Source organism: Pseudoliparis swirei, chromosome 15 (genome assembly GCF_029220125.1).
Source record: "Pseudoliparis swirei isolate HS2019 ecotype Mariana Trench chromosome 15, NWPU_hadal_v1, whole genome shotgun sequence".
NCBI classification, from domain to species: domain Eukaryota; kingdom Metazoa; phylum Chordata; class Actinopteri; order Perciformes; family Liparidae; genus Pseudoliparis; species Pseudoliparis swirei.
This window is the reverse complement of record NC_079402.1, coordinates 21,069,218-21,090,468: the sequence shown is the minus strand read 5'-3', so window position 1 is coordinate 21,090,468 and position 21,251 is coordinate 21,069,218. Positions and strand designations below refer to the sequence as shown.

The window sequence follows — 21,251 nt, the reverse complement described above, 5'->3', positions numbered from 1 at the left end:
ACAAGGTGTACACAAACATCAAAAATGGCTACAGAGCCAGACAGCTGCCCCATTTGGATCAGTCTGATCACATGTCCCTGATCCTAACACCGGCATACACACCAATCAGGAAAAGCGCCCCCAAAATCAACAAAACAGTGAAAACTTGGCCAGAGGGCGCCATGGAACGGCTACAGGACTGCTTTGCGAAGACAGACTGGTCGGTCTTTGAAGACAGGGACCTGGAACAGCACACAGCAGCGGTCCTATGCTACATCACACACTGCATAGACACAGTCACAGAGGACAAGCGTATCCGTGTCTACCCAAACCGGAAGCCCTGGATGACCAGAGAAGTGAAAGGCCTACTCAAGGAGAGAGACACAGCCTTCAAGGAAGGTGACCAGGAGCGTTACAGTGCTGCCAGGGCCAAACTAAAGAGAGGAATTAGAGAGGCCAAGGCGGACTATAAAAGCAAGATCGAGGACTACCTACGGAGCAATAACACCAGAAAAGTATGGCAGGGAATACAGCATATCACAAACTTCAGACCCAGCAAATCAACAGCTGACGGTGACGCCTCCAGAGCGGAGGAGCTAAACAGCTTCTTCGCTCGCTCCGACAGAGAGCGTCCTGCAGCCACATCAACACCCCCTCAACAACCCCCCAGCCCCCCCACCCCGCCTGCACCTCACAGCAGCCACACTCTCATCGTGAGGAGCACGAGGTGAGGCGCATGCTGAGAACGGTGAACCCGAGGAAGGCCACAGGCCCAGACGGTGTTCCAGGACAAGTACTGAGAGAATGTGCAGACCAGCTGGCTGGGGTCTTTACCAAGATCTACAACCAATCACTCTCTCAGGCTGTCGTCCCACCATGCATGAAGACTTCCACAATCATTCCGGTGCGAAAAGAACTCCATCACCTGCCTTAACGACACGCCCAGTAGCACTCACACCCATCATCACAAAGTGCTTTGAGAAACTGATCAAGATACACATCACCTCAGCTCTACCTCCCGGGTTTGACCCTCACCAGTTCGCCTACAGAACAAACAGGTCCACGGAGGACGCCATCGCCACAGTTCTGCACTCCACTCTGAGCCACCTGGAACAGAGGGGGAGCTACGCGATGCTGCTCTTTGTGGACTACAGCTCGGCATTTAACACCATCATTCCTGAGAGACTGGTGTCCAAACTATTAGATCTGGGACTATCAAGCTCAATATGCAAATGGATAATGGACTTTTTGTCTGACCGTCCCCAGAGGGTGAGGATGGGTTGCCACACCTCCTCAAACCTAAACCTCAGCATCGGCTCTCCACAGGGCTGCGTGCTGAGTCCTCTACTTTACTCCCTCTACACACACGACTGCACCCCCGCACACTCCAGCAACTCGGTCATCAAGTTCATGGACGACACCACCATAGTGGGGCTCATCTCAGGAGGAGATGAGTCGGCGTGCAGGCAGGTGGAGAGGCTGGCAGGGTGGTGCACAGAGAACAACCTGGCCCTGAACACCTCCAAAACCAAGGAGCTGATTGTCGATTTCAGGAGGAAAAAAACAGACTTTCAGCCCCTGGTCATCAGTGGAGACAATGTGGAGAGAGCCTCCAACTTCCGATTCCTGGGCGTACACCTCGAAGAACACCTTACCTGGAGCACCAACACCTCAGCCACCATCAAGAAGGCACACCAGAGACTGTACTTCCTGAGAGTCCTCAGGAAAAATCACCTCACACAGGAGCTGCTAGTGTCATTCTATCGGTGCTCTATTGAGAGCATCCTGACATACTGCATCTGTGTGTGGTTCTGGAGCTGCACGGCTGCAGAGAGGAAGGCGCTCCAGAGGGTCGTGAACACCGCTCAGAAAATAATCGGATGCCCCCTCCCCGCCCTGACTGAACTCTACAACACCCGCTGCCTGAAGAAAGCCCATAGCATCCTGAAAGATCCCTCCCACCCAGGACACTGCCACTTTCAACTCATGCGCTCAGGCAGACGATACAGAGCGATGAACACAAAAACAAATAGACTGAAGGACAGTTTTTATCCGAGAGCAATAATTGTGCTCAACAGGCCCTGAACCTCTCTGCATCTGTCAAAATAATGTGCAATACACCATGTGCAATACAGAACAAATGTGCAATATTGGAAAAGTGCAAACAATTACAACATATGCCCACTCAGGAAAAATGTGCCCTTATGCCCAAATGTACACTTGGAATTTTACTACAACTGTTTGCACATATTTTAAATGCCGAGTCACTTTAAATAAGGTTGTCTTTTTTCTATTCTTCGTATACCATGTATACAATACTGACATGCCTCTTACTCACTTATGTTATCATTCTGTACATATTTTGTTTTTTATTCTTATTTTTTATTTGTACTCCTATTTTTTTACATTGAAGTGCACCTAGGGGACTGCTATTCAATTTCGTTGTTCTTTGAACGTGTTCTCTGTAACAATGACAATAAAGAAAGTCTAAGTCTAAGTCTAAGGAGGGATGAAATTAAACGTAGATACGGAAAAATATATTTCCCTACAAATCTTAAAACTTGCTTCAACATTGAGTTTTTATATATGTATATGATATATCTATCATATATATATATATGATAGATATATCATATATATGATGTATATCATATAGCAAGTTTTAAGATTTGTAGGGAAATACATTTTTCCGTATCTACGTTTAATTTCATTTTATATATATATCATATATATATATATGATATATCATTATATATATATATTAGGGCTGTGAAACGATTAAAAATTTTAATCGGGTTAATCACAGGTTTTTGTGGATTAATCATGATTAATCACATATTACCGATATTCTCGGTATATTTTGTGAGAACATAGAGATTTATGACAAAAGACGGATATATACATTTATACATTCTTCTATACAATGGTGCTGCAACTCAGCAGTTATTTAGCAGTTTTCTTCCATATGGAACATTAATACATCTTCATCCTAAACAGAATGTTTAACCCTCCTGTTACCTTTCGGGTCAATTTGACCCCATTCAATGTTTAATGTCGGTGTTCTTTGGGGTCAATTTGACCCCAGGCTGTTTTTCACTGTGTCAAACATAAGAAATATCAACTTTTTTATTTATTTAAAGGGCTATTTAGGTAGTCAACAAACAAACATAAAGTACCTCACACTTAAACTTGGGAAGCAATATTAATTCTAATCATTTTCTGGAGGTTTTAATTGCTGGGGTCAAATTGACCCCGAGGGTAAAATATGTGAGTAAATGTAAAGGTAACAGGAGGGTTAAACAGAACATTTTTCTCTTGTTTGTCAACCATTAACTCCACCATGATACAATCTAAAGGCCTCTAGTCTTCCTCTAGCAGCTGCTGAGGCAAACTGACTGTGTGAGTTTTCTTCATGAACTGGGCCGTGATGAAAGGGACGGCGGGGACACCGCTGCAAAGCTGAAACCTCACCGGCCCAGACAGGTGGACAGATTGACAAGTGACTTTTGTTTTGCTCGGTCCCGATGCGCTCGCACGGAGCTATGTGGCGCGCCAGACGCAGATCGATAAGTGTTAACGCAACGCGAAGAGACAGAAATGACATGCTGCTGTGGAGATACGATCAACAACAGACGTTTAGTTTAATAAAAGAACAAAGACGTGCTATAGAGAACATGTCAGGGGGCGGGCCAATCTCTTTAATGTCATGCGATCTACCGACACTACGCCGCGATCGACTGGCAGGTCGCGATCGACGTGTTGAGACCCTGATCTACAGGAAGTAAAAGTCGTAAGAAGGTTTCCGGAGGTGAACCTGCGGAAGGATCATTACCGATGAACAGACCGTCTGCATGAGAGCGGACAGAGTTCAGATTGAAGTGGTGTATTGGAAGCTCATTTTGCAAGTGACTTTTTTTTCGTCCCGACGACCAACAACAGACGGATTGGAAGCTCATTCTGCGCATGCGTTAAATGCGTTTAAAAAAAAATAACTAGTTAAACCTGTAATTGAATTAACTGAGTTAACGCGTTATTTTTCACAGCACTAATATATATATATGATATATATATATAGCGTGATATTCTCCTGTGTATTCTGTGGAGCATTGTCAACACAGCCGGGACAAGAAAAGGGAAAAAAGGACCTGATGATGAAATATGGAGATAAATATTGATCCTTTTAAATACAGGCACAAAGCGTGAAGGCTGCATTACATAAAGCACCAGAACCATAAACTGAGTGAGACTGTGAGAGAAAGGGGAGGTGGGGCATGTGTTTCTACTTTAGGATGCACGTCAAGCAGGGCTGAAATGAGCTGAGATTCACTGGAATGTGCTGCTCGCTGCTCTCGACTCCAAAACAGAGAAGAAGGGGCGAAGAAGAAGAAGAAGAAGAAGAAGAAGGGGCGAAAAAGAAGAAGGGGCGAAGAAGGGGCGAAAAAGAAGAAGAAGAAGATGATGATTCTTCTGTGTGGAACTAATTCCAATCTGTTGTATGATGAGGTGTGTGTGTGTGTGTGTGTGTGTGTGTGTGCGTTAATGCGATGTGTGCACAAAGTGCACGGTAGGTCTGCTCGCTCTTTTCTTTCTCTCCACCTGCTTTTCTGCTTCTGGCCACGAATTTTTCAAAGTTATTGAATTCATTCAAATTCCTTTATTCATGATTCAATTCATTATTAAAACGTGTTTAAAATGGAGTGAAATGTTCGGCAGGCGGCCCAAACCGTCTCCTCACGGCGCGTTGAGCCGGCGTGAAGTCGGCCCGGCTCTCGACCGTGCGGCCTGCAGGCTCCTCCTCCTCCTCCTCCGGGTCGACCAACCGGTCCAATGGATCCACGAGTTCCCCGTCCACAACCGCCCCGACCGACCGCCGCCATCCGACCGCCTCCCGTGGTCGTGAGCGCCAATTGAGTTGACGTGTTCAGCTCCCCGTCCGCTCTGCGATGACGTGGTTCTCGCCCCGTCGTTGTTTCGTCGTTTGCTCGTTTCCCTCCCCGCTCTCTTTCATGGCCTCCTGTCTTCTCCGTCGTCTACAAACACTCCCTTACGTATTGATCTGCCCCTTTACTCTTCATCCTTCCACTCGTCTGCATCGCGGCTCGCCCTCCCGCTCATCGAGCGGTGGATCGGTTCAGCCGGAAAGCGTAAAGCGTACTCCGGGTCTCGGCCAGGTCAGCGACGTCGTAAACCAGCAGGGTCGTACGGTCATGGAAAACATGGGAAAGTCATGGAATTTTAAAATGGTCATTTCCAAGCCTGGAAAAGTCATGGAAAAAACTTAAATCATAAAAGTTTTGGAAAAGTCATGGAAATGTGTTATAATCACATGTTCATTTACGCCGAGTTTGAAATAATTCAAATGTTTTTTTAAAGAAAGACGCTCAAAAACGCACAACATTTTTTTAATTGTTCATGTTTATACCGAGATTTCAGTTTGGTCGTGGAAATTTGGTTTCAAGTCCTGGTAAAGTCATTGAAAAGTCATTGAAAAGTCCTGGAAATCCATTGGTCAAAATGTGTCAGAACCCTGAACCAGATACTCGGATACGTTTTCGGCATTCGACGCAGTGATTTGATTTATTCTCCTCCACATTCAAAGGTCCGCTGATAACCGTTTAGACAAGTATACGATTTCTTTAATTAAATACTTTAAAAGCTGAGAATCCGAAGTGGGTCGGGTGAAAATAATGATTTTTAAACGAGACACATGCGGCCAGGCAACATGGAACATTCATTTAAATCGGATTAATACCGAAATGTCTCAGACTCGTCACCTCAACCCGGAGAAAATTGCTTTTTCTAATATGATTAGAAGGTCGATCGGCCTGCGTCTCGGTAACAGGAACTTGTGAGATGAAACTTCACCGGTGACCTCGTCATTTATCCCGAATGCAAACATCGGAGCTCAGTCATTAAATATGATTAACATTTCATTACCGTCTCGCTCTCACCTCCCGGCGTCACCAGAAGATCAGGAGGAGGGCCGAGCCTGAACTAACGGCTCGTGTAAAGATCACATCGTCAGATGAGCGAAGGTGGGTTAGAGAGACGAGCGTCTCTGCAGAGGGGGACGCTTTTTAATCTTCTTTTTAAACTCCGTCATAAATGAGATTTCCCAATGCCTTCAGGCAATGTGAAGCTATTATACTTTATGATTGGGTAAAACATGGGGGAGAAAATTAAAACTTTTAATAAGCAGCTTTGTTTTTCTACAGCAAACATTTAATTACTACGGACATTAAAGGATGCTGACGAGCGGGCTGCTGAGCATCCGACTGAGGCGGCTCTGGGTATTTGCATATTGTGGAAGAAGGCAGGCTGCTTAGCGGAGTCAGAAGATGAACCGTCTGCCAACCTCCCCGGGAGACTGTTGTAGGGGCGCCGGGCGAGACTTAAACCAAATGAACCGCACACACGACTTCCACTTTGTCTGTGCACAAACACACATTCATGCAGACGGACGGCAATTTAACTTTTAATAACCTTCGCATTGAAAATGCGGAAGGTTATGTTTTGATCGCCGTGTATTTATTTATTTATTTATTACCTTCGCATTGAAAATGCGGAAGGTTATGTTTTGATCACCGTGTATTTATTTATTTATTTGTATGCGTGTTATTCGCATAACAACACAAAAAGTATTAAACCGAATCGCATGAAATTCGGTGGGATGATTGGTTATTATCCGGGGACCATTTGATTAGATTTTGGGATCAATTGGGTCAAAGGTCAAGGTCATGAAAAGGTCAAAATCTTGTTGCTACGACTCAACCTTTTTAGTTTTGACTATCAAAAAAACGTACGAATTGCAATTTATTTTCGTTATTGATGCTGTAGAACTGCCTGTTACAGCAGTCCAAGGTGACTTGATCAAAATATTATATTTTGTATATATATATATATTTTTTTTTTTTTACTTGCACATATACACATGTACACATGCATCTTTCTTTCTTTCTTCTCATTTTTTTTTCTTTTTCTTTTTTCTTCTTTCACAATACTCTGACTTTATGATGTTATGTCCATTGTTTTGTCGTCCGCATTGTTTCGTCGTCCTCTAGGTGTTATGTCTATGTATTGTCTTGTCTTGTCATTGGAAAAAAAGAAGAAAAAAAAAGAAAAGAAAAACTGATTGGAATACTATTGAAAAAAAAAATTATATATATTTTTATAATATATTTATTTATATATATAGATATTATATATATATAGATATTATATTTTGTGCGACCAACCGTCCACACCTCATATTTAGTCCCCTCCGATGCCAGCGGCACGCTCTCACGCGTGAGCCTGGAGCCATCGGTTCCTTTTGCGTTCTAAACCGCCGTACGGCTGCATCGATTTCCTCCATATTTGTGGAAATCTTTTCTGTATTCGTCATGAACGTTGCTGGTGATGGAGGAAGACGACGCCTCGATAACTCAAACCGCTTTGACTCTGAGGAAATGAAAGCTGTGTTTATGTTATTGTGCCCGGCCGCGGTGCGAGTGCATATTTATAGGTGGCTGGCCGCCTGGTTCTGAGCAGCAGGCCTCAAACTGAAATATTGGTTTCGCAGAGCCCTTTCACACTTTACTTTTCAATCCATTATCTCTCTGTGCCATGTATTAGAGCTGCAGCCTTTCTAAAGACACATTGGAATATATCAAACTGTTGAAGTTTAAAGAACATTTCCAAGGTTGTTCAAACATACATTTTTCAAAACCTTAACTTTTGAGTGTGTACCATCATGTCTTAACACCAGAGCAAGTACCGAAGCTGGCTATCGGTTTCAAGCAAAGGGCTGGATTCATCCCGGTTATTATACGTCATCTAATTCAATTAAATTCAGTTTATTTCTATAGCCCAATTTCACAAATTACAAATTTGTCTCGGAGTGCTTTACAATCTGAACACATAGACATCCCTGCCCCAAAACCTCACATCGGACCAGGAAAAACTCCCAAATAACCCTTCAGGGGGAAAAAAGGGAAGAAACCTTCAGGAGAGCAACAGAGGAGGATCCCTCTCCAGGATGGACAGAACAATAGATGTCATGTGACCAGAAGGACAGATTTAGAGTTTAAATACATTCAATGAATATGACAGAGTGTATGAATAGTTGGTAGTCGGCATATTCCACGATGGAGACCTCCACGATCCGTCAGGCAGATGGAGGTGGAGAGGAGGAGTGGGCGGAGTCTCAACAGGGCAGTGGCGTCGTCGGTAGCAGGAATTCCACGACCCAGACCTCGATGATCCATCAGCAGATAGGATCTATGCCGTCTCATGGGGTCCGATCGAGCCACTCGTCTGTCCATCTCGAGGCCTTGCCTGTCATGTCGGCAGTCGTGCAATGAGTTACAGCTCAGCACAGTTTCCCTTAGCGTGAGTTTTAAGGTTTGTCTATTGAATACATCCCATTTGGCAACGAGCTAGGTTCCTTTCTTTTGTAGTTTCTGGCAAGGAACATTTAAGATAATTGAGTTTGTGGTGAAATACAGCGGATACATTGTGGTTTATTTACACAGCCTCGTTGACGACTTTGGCCAAATCGTTTCAGGTTTTGACGATTCAAGCGAACCACAATAGAACTGATGGTTTCATTATCCTCACCGATGCAAATTCCCTTTATTTGAGCCGACAATTTCACCGTGAGCGGAGTACATCTGAGCGAAGGTGTGCTGGTTCCCAGACGGACTGATAATCGGCTGCCTCCTCCTCTGTGCCCGGGTGACTAATCCAGCCCCACGGCGGTTTAGTTTAAGAAAAGAACAAAGACGTGCTATAGAGACAATTTCAGGGGGGCGGGCCAATTTTTTTTAATGTCATGCGATCTGCCAATACTACGCCGCGATCGACCGGTAGGTCGCGATCGACGTGTTGAGCGCCCCTGCTGTAGAACATCGTGCTGCCATTGGGACGGTTTGTGTGTGGCAGAGCAGCTGCTCCATCCCAATGAAGCTAACTGAAACCTGCTCTCATTCCAGGAGACAACAGCGGCCTCAGGGAGGAGGAGGAGGAGGAGTTGGGAAGAACCAACCTCAGCTGATACAACAGCAGTCACCTCAGCATCAGAGGGACCAGCCCCAACATCAACCCCAACATCAACCTCCAAACCAACAGGAGCAGAATTTAACAGAAGCGGGAGACAACAGAAACGGCAGCGCCGGTCGGCCGCCTCGCCAATATCAAGGAGGACACGGGCAGCGCCAAGGAGGACCCCCGCACCACGGATACAGCCAGAACCGACGTTGGCACCACAATCAGAAAGGCCCGGGGCACGGACCGGCGAACGTCACGGGCGAGAGAGGAGTTCCCCCGAGAACGACCAAAGACAGAGAGGCTGAGACTGTAAAGCCAGACGACGAGCAGACCAGACCCGGCAAGAAGCCCGGTGAATCCCCCCGAGCCGAGTTGCCACCCAACAGCAACGCTTTCCTCCACCTGACCGGTCGAAAGGAACCTCCCAACACGCCAGGAGGCAAAGAGGGAGGCGAGGGCCGGGCGGAGCCGCCCAAAATCAGCTTGCTGCAGTCGTCAAAGGAGAGGCTGAGGAGGAGACTGAAGGACAAGGTACCGAAAAAGCTTTTTAGCAGGGCTCGTACGGTCACGGAAAACCTGGAAAATTCATGGAATTTTAAAAGGCCTGGAAAAGTCCTGGAAAAAACTTAAATCATGAAAGTTTTGGAAAAGTCTTGGAATTAAAAATAAATTGAAAATAAATTAAAAACAGACAAACTAAATTAGGGGAACCAAAGTTCGCCCTCAATACACAACATTTTCTATATATTTTTAAATGGTCATTTCCAGGCCTGGAAAAGTCATGGAAAAAACTTAAATCATAAAAGTTTGGGAAAAGTCATGGAATTAAAAATAAATTGAAAATAAATTAAAAACAGACAAACTAAATTAGGGGAACCAAAGTTTGCTCTCAATACACAACATTTTCTAGATTTTTCATGTTTATACCGAGATTTCAGTTTTGGTCATGGAAATTTGGTTTAAAGTTCTGGAAAAGTCCTGGAATAAAACTGAAATCATAAAAGTTTTGGAAAAGTCATGGAAATGTGTTATAATCACATGTTCATTTACGCCGAGTTTGAAATAATTAATATGTTTTTTAAAGAAAGACGCTCAAAACATAAGCCGGCGTACGCTCTTAATAATAATAATGTAATAATAACTTTATTTATATAGCACCTTTTAAAACGATGTTTACAAAGTGCTCCACAGAGAGTCAAAGCAAAACAAGTGGAATAGCAAGAAACCAAAATTACATTTAAAAATATATATTAAAAATTCAAAGTAAATTTAAAACCAAATAAATTGAAAATAAATTAAAAACAGACAAACTAAATTAGGGGAACCAAAGTTCGCCCTCAATCCACAACATTTTCTATATATTTTTTTAAATGGTCATTTCCATTTTCCGGCCTGGAAAAGTCATGGAAAAAACTTAAATCATAAAAGTTTGGGAAAAGTCATGGAAATTTGTTATAATCACATCTTCATTCACGGCGAGTTTGAAATAATTAATACGTTTTTTAAAGAAAGATGCTCAAAACATAAGCCGGCGTACGCTCTCAATAATAATAATATTATTATAATAATACATTTATTTATATAGCACCTTTTAAAAACTGTTTACAAAGTGCTCCACAGAGAGTCAAAGCAAAACAAGTGGAATAGCAAGAAACCAAAATTACATTTAAAAGTATATATTAAAATTAAAAATGAATTAAAAAACAAATAAATTAAAAATAAATTGAAAATAAATTAAAAACAGACAAACTAAATTAGGGGAACCAAAGTTTGCTATCAATACACAACATTTTCTAGATTTTTCATGTTTATACCGAGATTTCAGTTTTGGTCATGGAAATTTGGTTTAAAGTCCTGGAAAAAACTGAAATCATAAAAGTCATGGAAATGTGTTATAATCACATGTTCATTTACGCCGAGTTTACAATAATTAATATGTTTTTTAAAGAAAGACGCTCAAAACATAAGCCGGCGTACGCTCTCAATAATAATAATATAATAATAATAATTACTTTATTTATATAGCACCTTTAGAAAACAATGTTTACAAAGTGATCCCCAGAGGGTCAAAACAAAACAAGTGGAATAGCAAGAAGCCAAAATTACATTTAAAAGTATATATTAAAATTAAAAATTAAATTGAAAATAAATTAAAAACAGACAAACTAAATTAGGGGAACCAAAGTTCGCTCTCAATACACAACATTTTCTAGATTTTTCATAATTTTTATTCGGAGATTTCAGTTTTATTCATGGAAATTTGGTTTAAAGTTCTGGAAAAGTCATGGAAATTTGTTATAATCACATGTTCATTTACGCCGAGTTTACAATAATTAATATGTTTTTTAAAGAAAGACGCTCAAAACATAAGCCGGCGTATGCTCTCAATAATATAATGATAATAATAACTTTATTTATATAGCACCTTTAAAAACAATGTTTACAAAGTGCTCCACAGAGAGTCAAAGCAAAACAAGTGGAATAGCAAGAAACCACAATTACATTTAAAAGTAAATATTAAAATTAAATTAAAAATTAAAAATAAATTAAACAAATAATTTGAAAATAAATTAAAAACAGACAAAATAAATCAGGGGAACCAAAGTTCGCTCTCAATACACAACATTTTCTAGATTTTTCATAATTTTTATTCGGAGATTTCAGTTTTGTTCATGGAAATTTGGTTTAAAGTCCTGTAAATCCACTGGTCAACATGTGTAAGAACCCTGGTGCCTGTGTACTTCCATGTGTAACTCCTCTGTAAAGAATACAAAGCCGGCCTCTAAACCAATCGGGCGGCGTAACCTCGGAGCGTGTTGAAACCCTCGCGTCCCTTCAGGAGGAGGCGCTCGTGGAGGCGCCGGGCTCCGGATCCCAGAGCATGGACCGGCTGGCGGAGCTCCTCAACAGCATGAGGAGCAACAGCGGCGGGGCGGAGCGGCAGCTCGCCGCCTTCATGGAGGAGGCGCAGCGCTCGGCGACGTCCGAGGAAACCCTGGCTCGGGTGGTCGGCGCCATCTACGCCAAGGCCGCGTCGGACCGGAGCTTCGCCGCCACCGCCGCCAAGCTCTGTGACAAGATGGCGCTGTTCATGGTGGAGGGCACCAAGTTCAGGTCGCTGCTCCTCAACATGCTGCAGGTGAGCGCCGGGGAGTCTGTTCTCCTGCCGGCTCTCCTCTCCGGGAGTCTTCTTTATCGCTGGAGCTCGTTTTCTCTTCTTTTTGTTTGAACTGACTTAGTGTCGCAGCGTCACCTCTCACGAAGATACAGCTTTAGAGAGATAGATAGATAGATATACTTTTTTTCTGCACAAAGTTTGTTGTCACTGCAACACATCGACTTCAAATTCGGGTAGATTCAGGCAGGTACTTTGGTCTCTCGTGATTGTTGAGCGAAATTCGAAATCACAATAGAAATCAACTTGTGTGGAGGCAAGGTCCACCTGAAGATTAAACAAAGAGGGGACTATTATTCATGATATCAGGCAAATTTATTCGTTCCACGTGGATAAAAGCCAAAGCGGTCTGACACAGCGTGCTATGACGACCAACAGAACATTATCCAGTTTAACATTGATTCGTTTAAAGACATTCATCAATTTTCTGCTTTCATATAATCGAAAATTAAATATCTTTGAAATTAGGCCATTAGTGATCCAAAAGGGTCAATTCAAAATATTTCAACCGTGGCCCTGGGAGATGTTGCATTTTCCCCAGTCTTGACATTTTATAAACTAAATTGTCAATTGATTAACCTAATCATCAGATCGAGTGTTAACGATCCTGAAGATCTTTTGGATGAACTACCTTTTAATTATTTAACTAAAGTCTACCGCTTTCCTTAGATGTGTTATTCCTGTGTAGCTTGCACCCGAATATCCCAAGACATTCAATTCTTACTGTAAACAAGACCTCAAAGTGGTGTGTGTGGTGTGTGTGGCTGTGGGTGTCAGTAAGTACAGTAGCTAATCTAAACACCCAGGGGAGAGAGACCCCCCCCACCCTGATGACATCATGCTCTCAGCTGTTCTCTATTCCACGGCCTCTCTGCCCCTCCTCGTCCCTCATGAGCTCTCCATTACCTCCACTGTCTTACTGCTCCCTTCACCCAGAACGACATGGGCCAGTGGCTCTCTCTCTTTCTCTAACGTTATAACACAAATCTATTTAATTTGTAACCTTCAAAATAAAAGCACGGGATATAAATGTGATCGTATGTGTTTCGAGCCGTCAGGGGGCCGCATAAAATGACACGGTGGGCCGCATTCGGCCCGCGGGCCTTGTGTTTGACACCTGTGCTTTAGATGGTGACATCCCAGGAGTGAATCCCACCTAAATCCCTTTATTTATCCATTTCAATGCTTTTTATTTATTCCCTCTGTGTGGTCACCACCTCTTCTTTCATTTCTCGCTTTCTTCCTCTCCGGACCCCCTCCCGTCTTTGACATTCAGGCTTTTTTGTTGCTTTAAACCCTTTTTTAATGCCGCTAATGAGCTGATGAAGGCCGTCTTTAATGATGTTGCTTCCAGACCTCTGGATCTCAACACGGAGGCAATTAGTCCGCGTCTTAAAAAGAGAGGCATCGCGGTTTGTTGTGGTCAGATTGTTGTTACCTGTGAAAGACGCTATTTATTTACACCTTCATACAGGGTTCGTACGGTCATGGAAAACCTGGAAAAGTCATGGAATTTTTAAATGGTCATTTCCAGGCCTGGAAAAGTCATGGAAAAAACGTAAATCATAAAAGTTTTGGAAAAGTCATGGAAATGTGTTATAATCACGTGTTAATTTACGCCGAGTTTGAAATAATTAATATGTTTATGACTCACTGCTGGTGAACTTCTTTGATTTCTTTATTTCGGCGGATACAATTGAACCAACAATTTTTCTTAAATACCTCCTTGTCACCACCTGGAGCGTTAGCCTCATACGGAAACATTAAAACTATTACAACTTTACATGAAATGCGCATCCGTCCGTAACATCTTCAGCCGTACCGTCAAGTTTGTATTTTTACTTAAAATAAAGGTGCGCTTCCTTTTAACATTTCAAATTAAAAGTCCGATTTATCTCTCAGAGGAAGTAGATTAAAACATATCTAAAATCATTAAAACAATACAATATAAAAAGGCATACATCAAAACCAGTAAAGCAGATACAAAAGAAGGCAATCAACACAAAACAATAAACCTTTTAAGGGGTTATTTACAACGTTTTTTTAAAGAAAGACGCTCAAAATATAAACCGGCGTAGCTCTCAATACGCACAATTTTCAAAAATGTTCATGTTTATACCGAGATTTCAGTTTGGTCATGGAAATTTGGTTTAAAGTCCTGGAAAAGTCCTGAAATCCATTGGTCACAATGTGTAAGAACCCTGTTTATAAATGTGTGTGTTCTGCCATTTCGGCGTCGATGTCCGTGGAGGTGTACGAGAGGCATGTGCAGTTGTTTTTGAGCGGGTGGTTTGTTTCTGACTGAGTTTTTATGGTGTTGGATCCTTTCAAGTCTGCATATTCTGTCCATGTCCGAACGCTTCAGTGCAGCGAGAGTTCCTCCGACGGCAATAAAGTTCCAGTTTGAACCTGCCGTATAACATCTTTACGCATTAACCCGTATTAACTCCAACACTTTTACAGCATTGACACGGTTCACTTTCAAACTAAATTAACATATTATCCTCCACTTCTGGATTTGTTTAATGTGCTTCTCAACTGGTTTTTTGGCTTTGAGTGCTTTAAGCTGCGAGGTTAACATGTGTGCCACCTACAGAAGCTCCCATCGGGGAGATGGCAAAGATGTTAATGGTGATGACCGATGGTGATGAATTCATGAAGCACTTGTACGTCCACCTACCCACCGCCTACTTAGAACTACTTGTATGACACATTTACAGAAGCTGGATAGACTGGAGGTTTTCATTGGATTTTCCAGACGAAATATGTACCCTCTTTTTCTTTCTCCCTCGCCTCCACCTCCCACAGAGAGACTTTGCCTGTCGAGAGGAGCTCCAGCAGTCGGACGTGGAGCGGTGGCTCGGCTTCATCACGTTCTTGTGCGAGGTGTTCGGGACCATGAGGAGCTGCTCGGCGGAGCCCTTCCGGGTGCTGGTGTGTCCCATATACACCTGCCTACGAGAGGTCTGTGTCCAGATGCACCCCTTAATCAACTAGAACGGGCACTCGGTAGAGCGCATACCTTCGCATATCACAAGATTGGGCATTGAATTATGAACATGTTGGCATTAGTTGCATGCCAATTGGATAGAAATTGACCGCGCTATGGTAAAAAGAAGATGTTGACCTTTTCATGACCTTGACCATGACCTTTGACCCGATCAATCCCAAAATCTAATCAAATGGTCCCCGGATAAAAACCAATCATCCCACCAAATTTCATGCGATTCGGTTTCATACTCTTTGAGTTATGCGAGTAACACGCATACAAATAAATAAATAAATACACGGCGATCAAAACATACCCTTCCGCATTCTCAATGCGAAGGTAATAAGTAGGCCAATTTCCAAGTCCACTCTCCCAGTGAGAAGGAAAGCGGCCAGCTGTGACGGTATATCTTGTGTTCAGATCGATACGTGCGCCTAGTTTCCTGTTTTTCGCCAGACGCCGTCTAGACGTGAGACACCGCAGCGGGTTTGTCTAGTGGCGTAAACGGGCAGGACGCCATCGGTTCCAGTAAAATGCATGACCCCAGGTTCAGTTCTCATCAGCTGGTCATGCTGCCTTACACACACACACACACACACACACACACACTCGGTCTCCATGGAAACCCTATAGGGTAGCCACAGCGGACTCGTCGCGATACAGAAGTGGTTAATGACAGATGGAATATTGAAAGGGGAAGCGAGTAACGGGGGAGGGAGAAAGAGAGAAGAGAAGAAGTGAGAGGGAGCGAAGGAGTCTGCGGTCAGGTTGACGGTTGCTGCAGAAGGAACTCGGTGACGGCTGGGAGACGACGGAGAGGGGGATGACAGAACGTGGGGAAGGGAAACCGTTTTGATGTGTGCTTTGAGCGGTTGAGGAGAAGTCATGGCTGGTTTGAGGCACGTGCCAGGTAGTGTCGGCACCCACGGCAACGCCTCTGCCGGTCTGGCTCTCAACACACACACGCACACACACACACACGCAAGTAATTTTAGTAAGAAAGTAATTTATTTCCATAGGTACATACATATCGTATACATAGTGACAGGCATTAACAAAAACAAAAACAACTAGAACAGGCACTCGGTAGAGCGCATACCTTCGCATATCACAAGATTGGGCATTGAATTATGAACATTTTGGCATTAGTTGCATGCTAATTGGATAAAAATTGACCGCTATGGTAAAAAGAAGATGTTGACCTTTTCATGACCTTAACGTTGACCTGTGACCCGATCGATCCCAAAATCTAATCAAATGGTCCCCGGATAATAACCAATCATCCCACCAAATTTCATGCGATTCGGTTTAATACTTTTTGTGTTATGCGAGTAACACGCATACAAATAAATAAATAAATACACGGCGATCAAAACATAACCTTCAGCATTTTCAATGCGAAGGTAACAACGTACGAATGGAGGACCGTCCAAAGACCGAGGTCTGCAGGCTCCTCTGAGCCCCGCCCCGAACCCTTTAGCCCCGCCCCTCCCAACTACTACAGGCACACAAGCAGCACACACACACATACACATGGATCAAAACATAACATTTCATACAAGCAAAAACAAAACCCCAAAACAGGAAAAAGAAAAGAAAAAACAAAAACAAAGAAAAGAAACATAATAAAGGCAAATGTGAAGAACTGATAACTTAGAAAAATTATATCACGAACATCAAGGTATGTATATATAATTTAATTTAAATGTCTCTCCTTTAGTGCACTGTGCCGCCAGGCTGTACGTCACACACCACACAACAATCAACACACAACTAATGCCATCCACGCCCTGTCTGGGCGTACGCCCGGGGCTTTATCTCCGCTTGTTAGGAGGACGTGGACATCCATATTCCAACATCCAGCCCGATGGTGCTGGATGTCAGGACTCTGAACAGTGTTAACATATATATGTATAATAATGTGTGTGTTTGCGGTCGCGCGTCTTGAGCTCCTGAGGCCGTCTGCGTCTCCAGGAACCATCGCTCCACATTTCCATCCATTTGCCGTTTTGTCCAACCTGTCGTGACATGCAGTGATAATCTATCTGCCATAATGGGCACTCGCCTGTTTGTGTGTTTGCATATGTGTGCGTGTGTGTGTGTGTGTGTGTGTGTGCGTGCATTCTGCAGCGGCTGCCCTCTGTAGTTGGAACCGGCTGAGCAGGATTATGTAACGACCGAGGTGTGTTCGGATGTGTTTGAGCCGACATGACAGCTGTACATACAAACCAACGAGTCGGCGCTCGGTGATCTCATCCATTCATGGCTTACAATGAAATAAATAATTACAAAAATCCACTTGGATGTTAGATAATCTTCGACTTGGCGTGTATTGAAGCACACATAACTCTATCATAACTTATTCATCATGCTGACTAGCCACAGATGTGAAACCAACATTTATTTATTTATTTTGGGGGGGGGGGCAACTTCTGATCAGCACAAGCTGTATACAGGCAGATCAAAGATTTAAAAATTTTAAATAACATTTAAACTGACAATTCCATAAGCGTATGTAAAGCACAGCCTGCTCTGCACAGCTTATAAACAATGCAAATCGGATTCTTATTATAATACCGTTCCTTAAAACAGGCCAAAGAGGGTACAGCCCAATAGCCATGGAAAAATGAATCAGAATAGGGTGAAAAGGGCATATATATATATATAACAATATTTTACTGAAGAGAAAGACCTGCGTGACCCACAGACGCCTTCATCGCGGCGTTGCGCTGCAGTTGCACATTCAGGGTCTTCTGACCTCGGGACTTGGTTTACTTCTTTGAAAGTCAGCGTGGGCCCTTAAAGTCTGAGACAATCAACTCAGAAAATACAGGATAATAGGAGAATGCTAATGTATTAAAAAAGTTGAAGATTCAACATCGGGCGGGCGACGTGGAGTCTTGTTTGAAGCTGCTGGCTAAGGATAAGCGGAGATACAGTCAGATTGTAATACACGCCGGTGGTAATGACGCCCGAGCCCGCCGCTCGGAACTCACTAAAATTAATGTGGAATCGGTGTGTGCTTATGCCAAGACGTTGTCGGACACCGTAATTTTCTCTGGCCCTCTCCCAAATTTGCAGACAGACGAATTGTATAGCCGAATGTCGTCTTTCAACCGCTGGCTGTCGGTGGTGCCCAGCGAATAATGTGGGCTCGTAGACAACTGGAAGACTTTCTGGGAAAACCTGATCTGATGAGGAGAGCGGCATTCATCCCACGTTGGACGGAGCGTCTCATTTCTGCGAATATGACCAAGTTGATCACGGACTTAATCTATGACAACCCAGGGTTCAGATCAGGAACCGGGAGCAGAGTTGTAGTTTAACACCCTTCTCTGCTCTTCCATTCGAGCAGTTACCCACCCTTGACTTTAGAGTAGAGACTGTGTCTGTCCCACGGCCACTTCAATTAAATAAATCAAAAGTAAGCAGAAGAGGAGTCGTACACAATAACCTTATACAAGTTAACACAATTATTTCAGCAGTGCAACAAAATAGGTCTATTAAATGTGGTCTCCTAAATATTCGATCTCTGTCATCTAAAGCTGTGTTACTGAATGATTTAATATCAGATAATCACATTGATTTATGTTGCCTAACTGAAACCTGGCTGAGCCATGAAGAATATGTCTGCCTGAATGAATCGACTCCTCCAAGTCATGTTAATACTCACATTCCTCGAGGCACCGGTCGAGGAGGTGGAGTAGCAGCCATCTTTGAATCGAGCCTATTAATTAATCCTCAACCAAAATTACACTACACCTCATTTGAAAGCCTTGTTCTTAGTCTTTCACATCCAACCTGGAAAACACTACAGCCAATTCGATTTGTGATTCTGTACCGGCCACCAGGTCCATATTCAGAGTTTATATCTGAATTCTCAGAATTTATATCAAGTTTGGTTCTTAAAACCGATAAAGTTATTATTGTTGGAGATTTTAATATCCATGTGGATGTTGATAATGATTGCCTTAGTGCTGCATTCATCTCCTTGTTGGACTCGATTGGCTTCTGTCAGAGAGTACAGAAACCCACTCACAGCTTTGGCCACACGCTTGATCTTGTTCTTACTTATGGCGTTGACATTGAGCATTTGAGCGTCTTCCCACAGAATCCTCTTCTGTCAGGCCACAACCTCATATCTTTTGAATTTATACTACGGTGTACTCCGTTAGTCAAAAGTTTCTACACTAGATGTCTAACTGATAGTGCTGTAGCTAAATTTAAAGCGATTCCTTCTGTATTTGATTCGATACCACGTCTCAATATAACAGAGGACTCCTGGTCTAACTTTAGTCCGTCCCAGATTGATCATCTTGTTGACAGTGCCATAGGCTCTCTGAGAATGACACTGGACTCGATAGCCCTCTGAAGAAGAAGACAGTGAGGAAGAGGAGGTTTGCTCCTGGTATAACCCTCAGACCCGCAAACTGAAGCAAGCGTCACGAAAGCTTGAACGCATATGGCGTTCAACTAATCTCGAAGAATCCCGCTTAGTTTGGCGAGATAGTCTTAAAACATATAAGAAGGCCCTCCGTAATGCCAGAGCAGCCTATTACTCATCAATAATAGAAAAAATAAAAACAACCCCAGGTTTCTCTTCAGCACTGTAGCCAGGCTGACAGAGAGTCACAGCTCTGTGGAGCCGAGCATTCCTATAAACCTTAGTGGTAATGACTTTATGAACTTCTTTAATGAAAAGATTTTAACTATTAGGGACAAGATTAATAATCTCTTGCCCATAACCAGTGCCAATCTGTTCTCAAGTGGAATGGCCTTGGAAACCGCTGTATGCCCTGGTGTATATTTGGAGGATTTTCTCCTATCAACCGTGACCAATTATTTTCAACGGTTTCTACTTGAACACGTCTACCTGTCTCTTGGACCCCATCCCGACGAGGCTGCTTAAAGGCGTTTTGCCTTTAATTGGCGGCTCTCTATTAGATATTATCAATGTGTCTCTGCTAACAGGCCACGTACCACACTCCTTCAAGGTGGCTGTTATTAAACCTCTCCTGAAGAAGCCCACTCTGGATCCAGAGGTATTGGCTAACTACAGACCGATCTCTAACCTCCTCTTCCTCTCCAAGATCCTTGAGAAAGTGGTCGCAAATCAGTTGTGCGACTTTCTACATCATAATAGTTTATTTGAGAAATTTCAATCAGGATTTAGAAAACACCACAGCACCGAGACGGCACTGGTGAAAATTACAAATGACCTCTTAATGGCAGCAGATAAAGGACTCCTCTCTGTGCTGGTCTTGTTAGACCTTAGTGCTGCATTCGACACCATTGACCATGACATCCTGTTACAGAGACTGGAGCAGTCGATTGGCATTTCAGGCACGGCACTAATTTGGTTTAAATCCTATTTATCAGATCGATCTCAGTTTGTATTTGTAAGCGATGGCGCCTCGATAACCACCAACGTTAATCACGGAGTTCCACAAGGTTCTGTGCTTGGACCAATTTTATTTACCTTATACATGCTTCCTTTGGGCAATATTGTCAGGAAACACTCCATAAACTTTCATTGTTATGCAGATGACACTCAACTATATTTATCGATAAAACCAGAGGAGAGCAACCAACTCTGTAAAATTCAAGCATGTCTTAAAGACATAAAAACATGGATGACCTGCAACTTCTTGATGTTAAACTCAGACAAAACCGAAGTAATTTTAATCGGCCCTGAGCACCTCAGAGATCAATTATCTGGTGATGTGGATTCTGTAGACGGCATTGCCCTGGCATCCAACACCACTGTAAAGAATCTTGGCGTTATCTTTGATCGGGACTTGTCCTTTAACTCCCACGTAAAGCAAATCTCAAGGACTGCATTCTTTCATCTCGTAATATTTCAAAATCAGGCACATCTTGTCTCAAAAGATGCAGAAAAATTGGTTCAGCGTTCGTTACTTGAGACTGGATTACTGCAACTCCTTATTATCAGGCTGCTCTAATAAATCTCTTAGGTCCCTCAGTTGATCCAGAATGCTGCAGCTCGTGTTCTCACTAAAACTAAGAAAAGAGATCACATCACTCCTGCACTAGCTGCTCTGCACTGGCTCCCAGTAAAAT

At 43.0% G+C, this 21,251-nt stretch overlaps 1 protein-coding gene across 2 annotated transcripts in view; it reads left to right on the top strand.

Moving 5' to 3' along the window:
• Positions 1 to 21,251, top strand: part of ctif (CBP80/20-dependent translation initiation factor) — a 64,193-nt gene that overhangs the window by 33,066 nt on the left and 9,876 nt on the right. For both annotated transcript variants that reach the window (XM_056432245.1, XM_056432244.1), the window contains 3 exons: positions 8,952 to 9,537; positions 11,846 to 12,145; positions 14,990 to 15,145. In XM_056432245.1, coding sequence (XP_056288220.1) covers positions 8,952 to 9,537; positions 11,846 to 12,145; positions 14,990 to 15,145 — 1,042 coding nt within the window. The remainder of the gene's footprint in view (positions 1 to 8,951; positions 9,538 to 11,845; positions 12,146 to 14,989; positions 15,146 to 21,251) is intronic.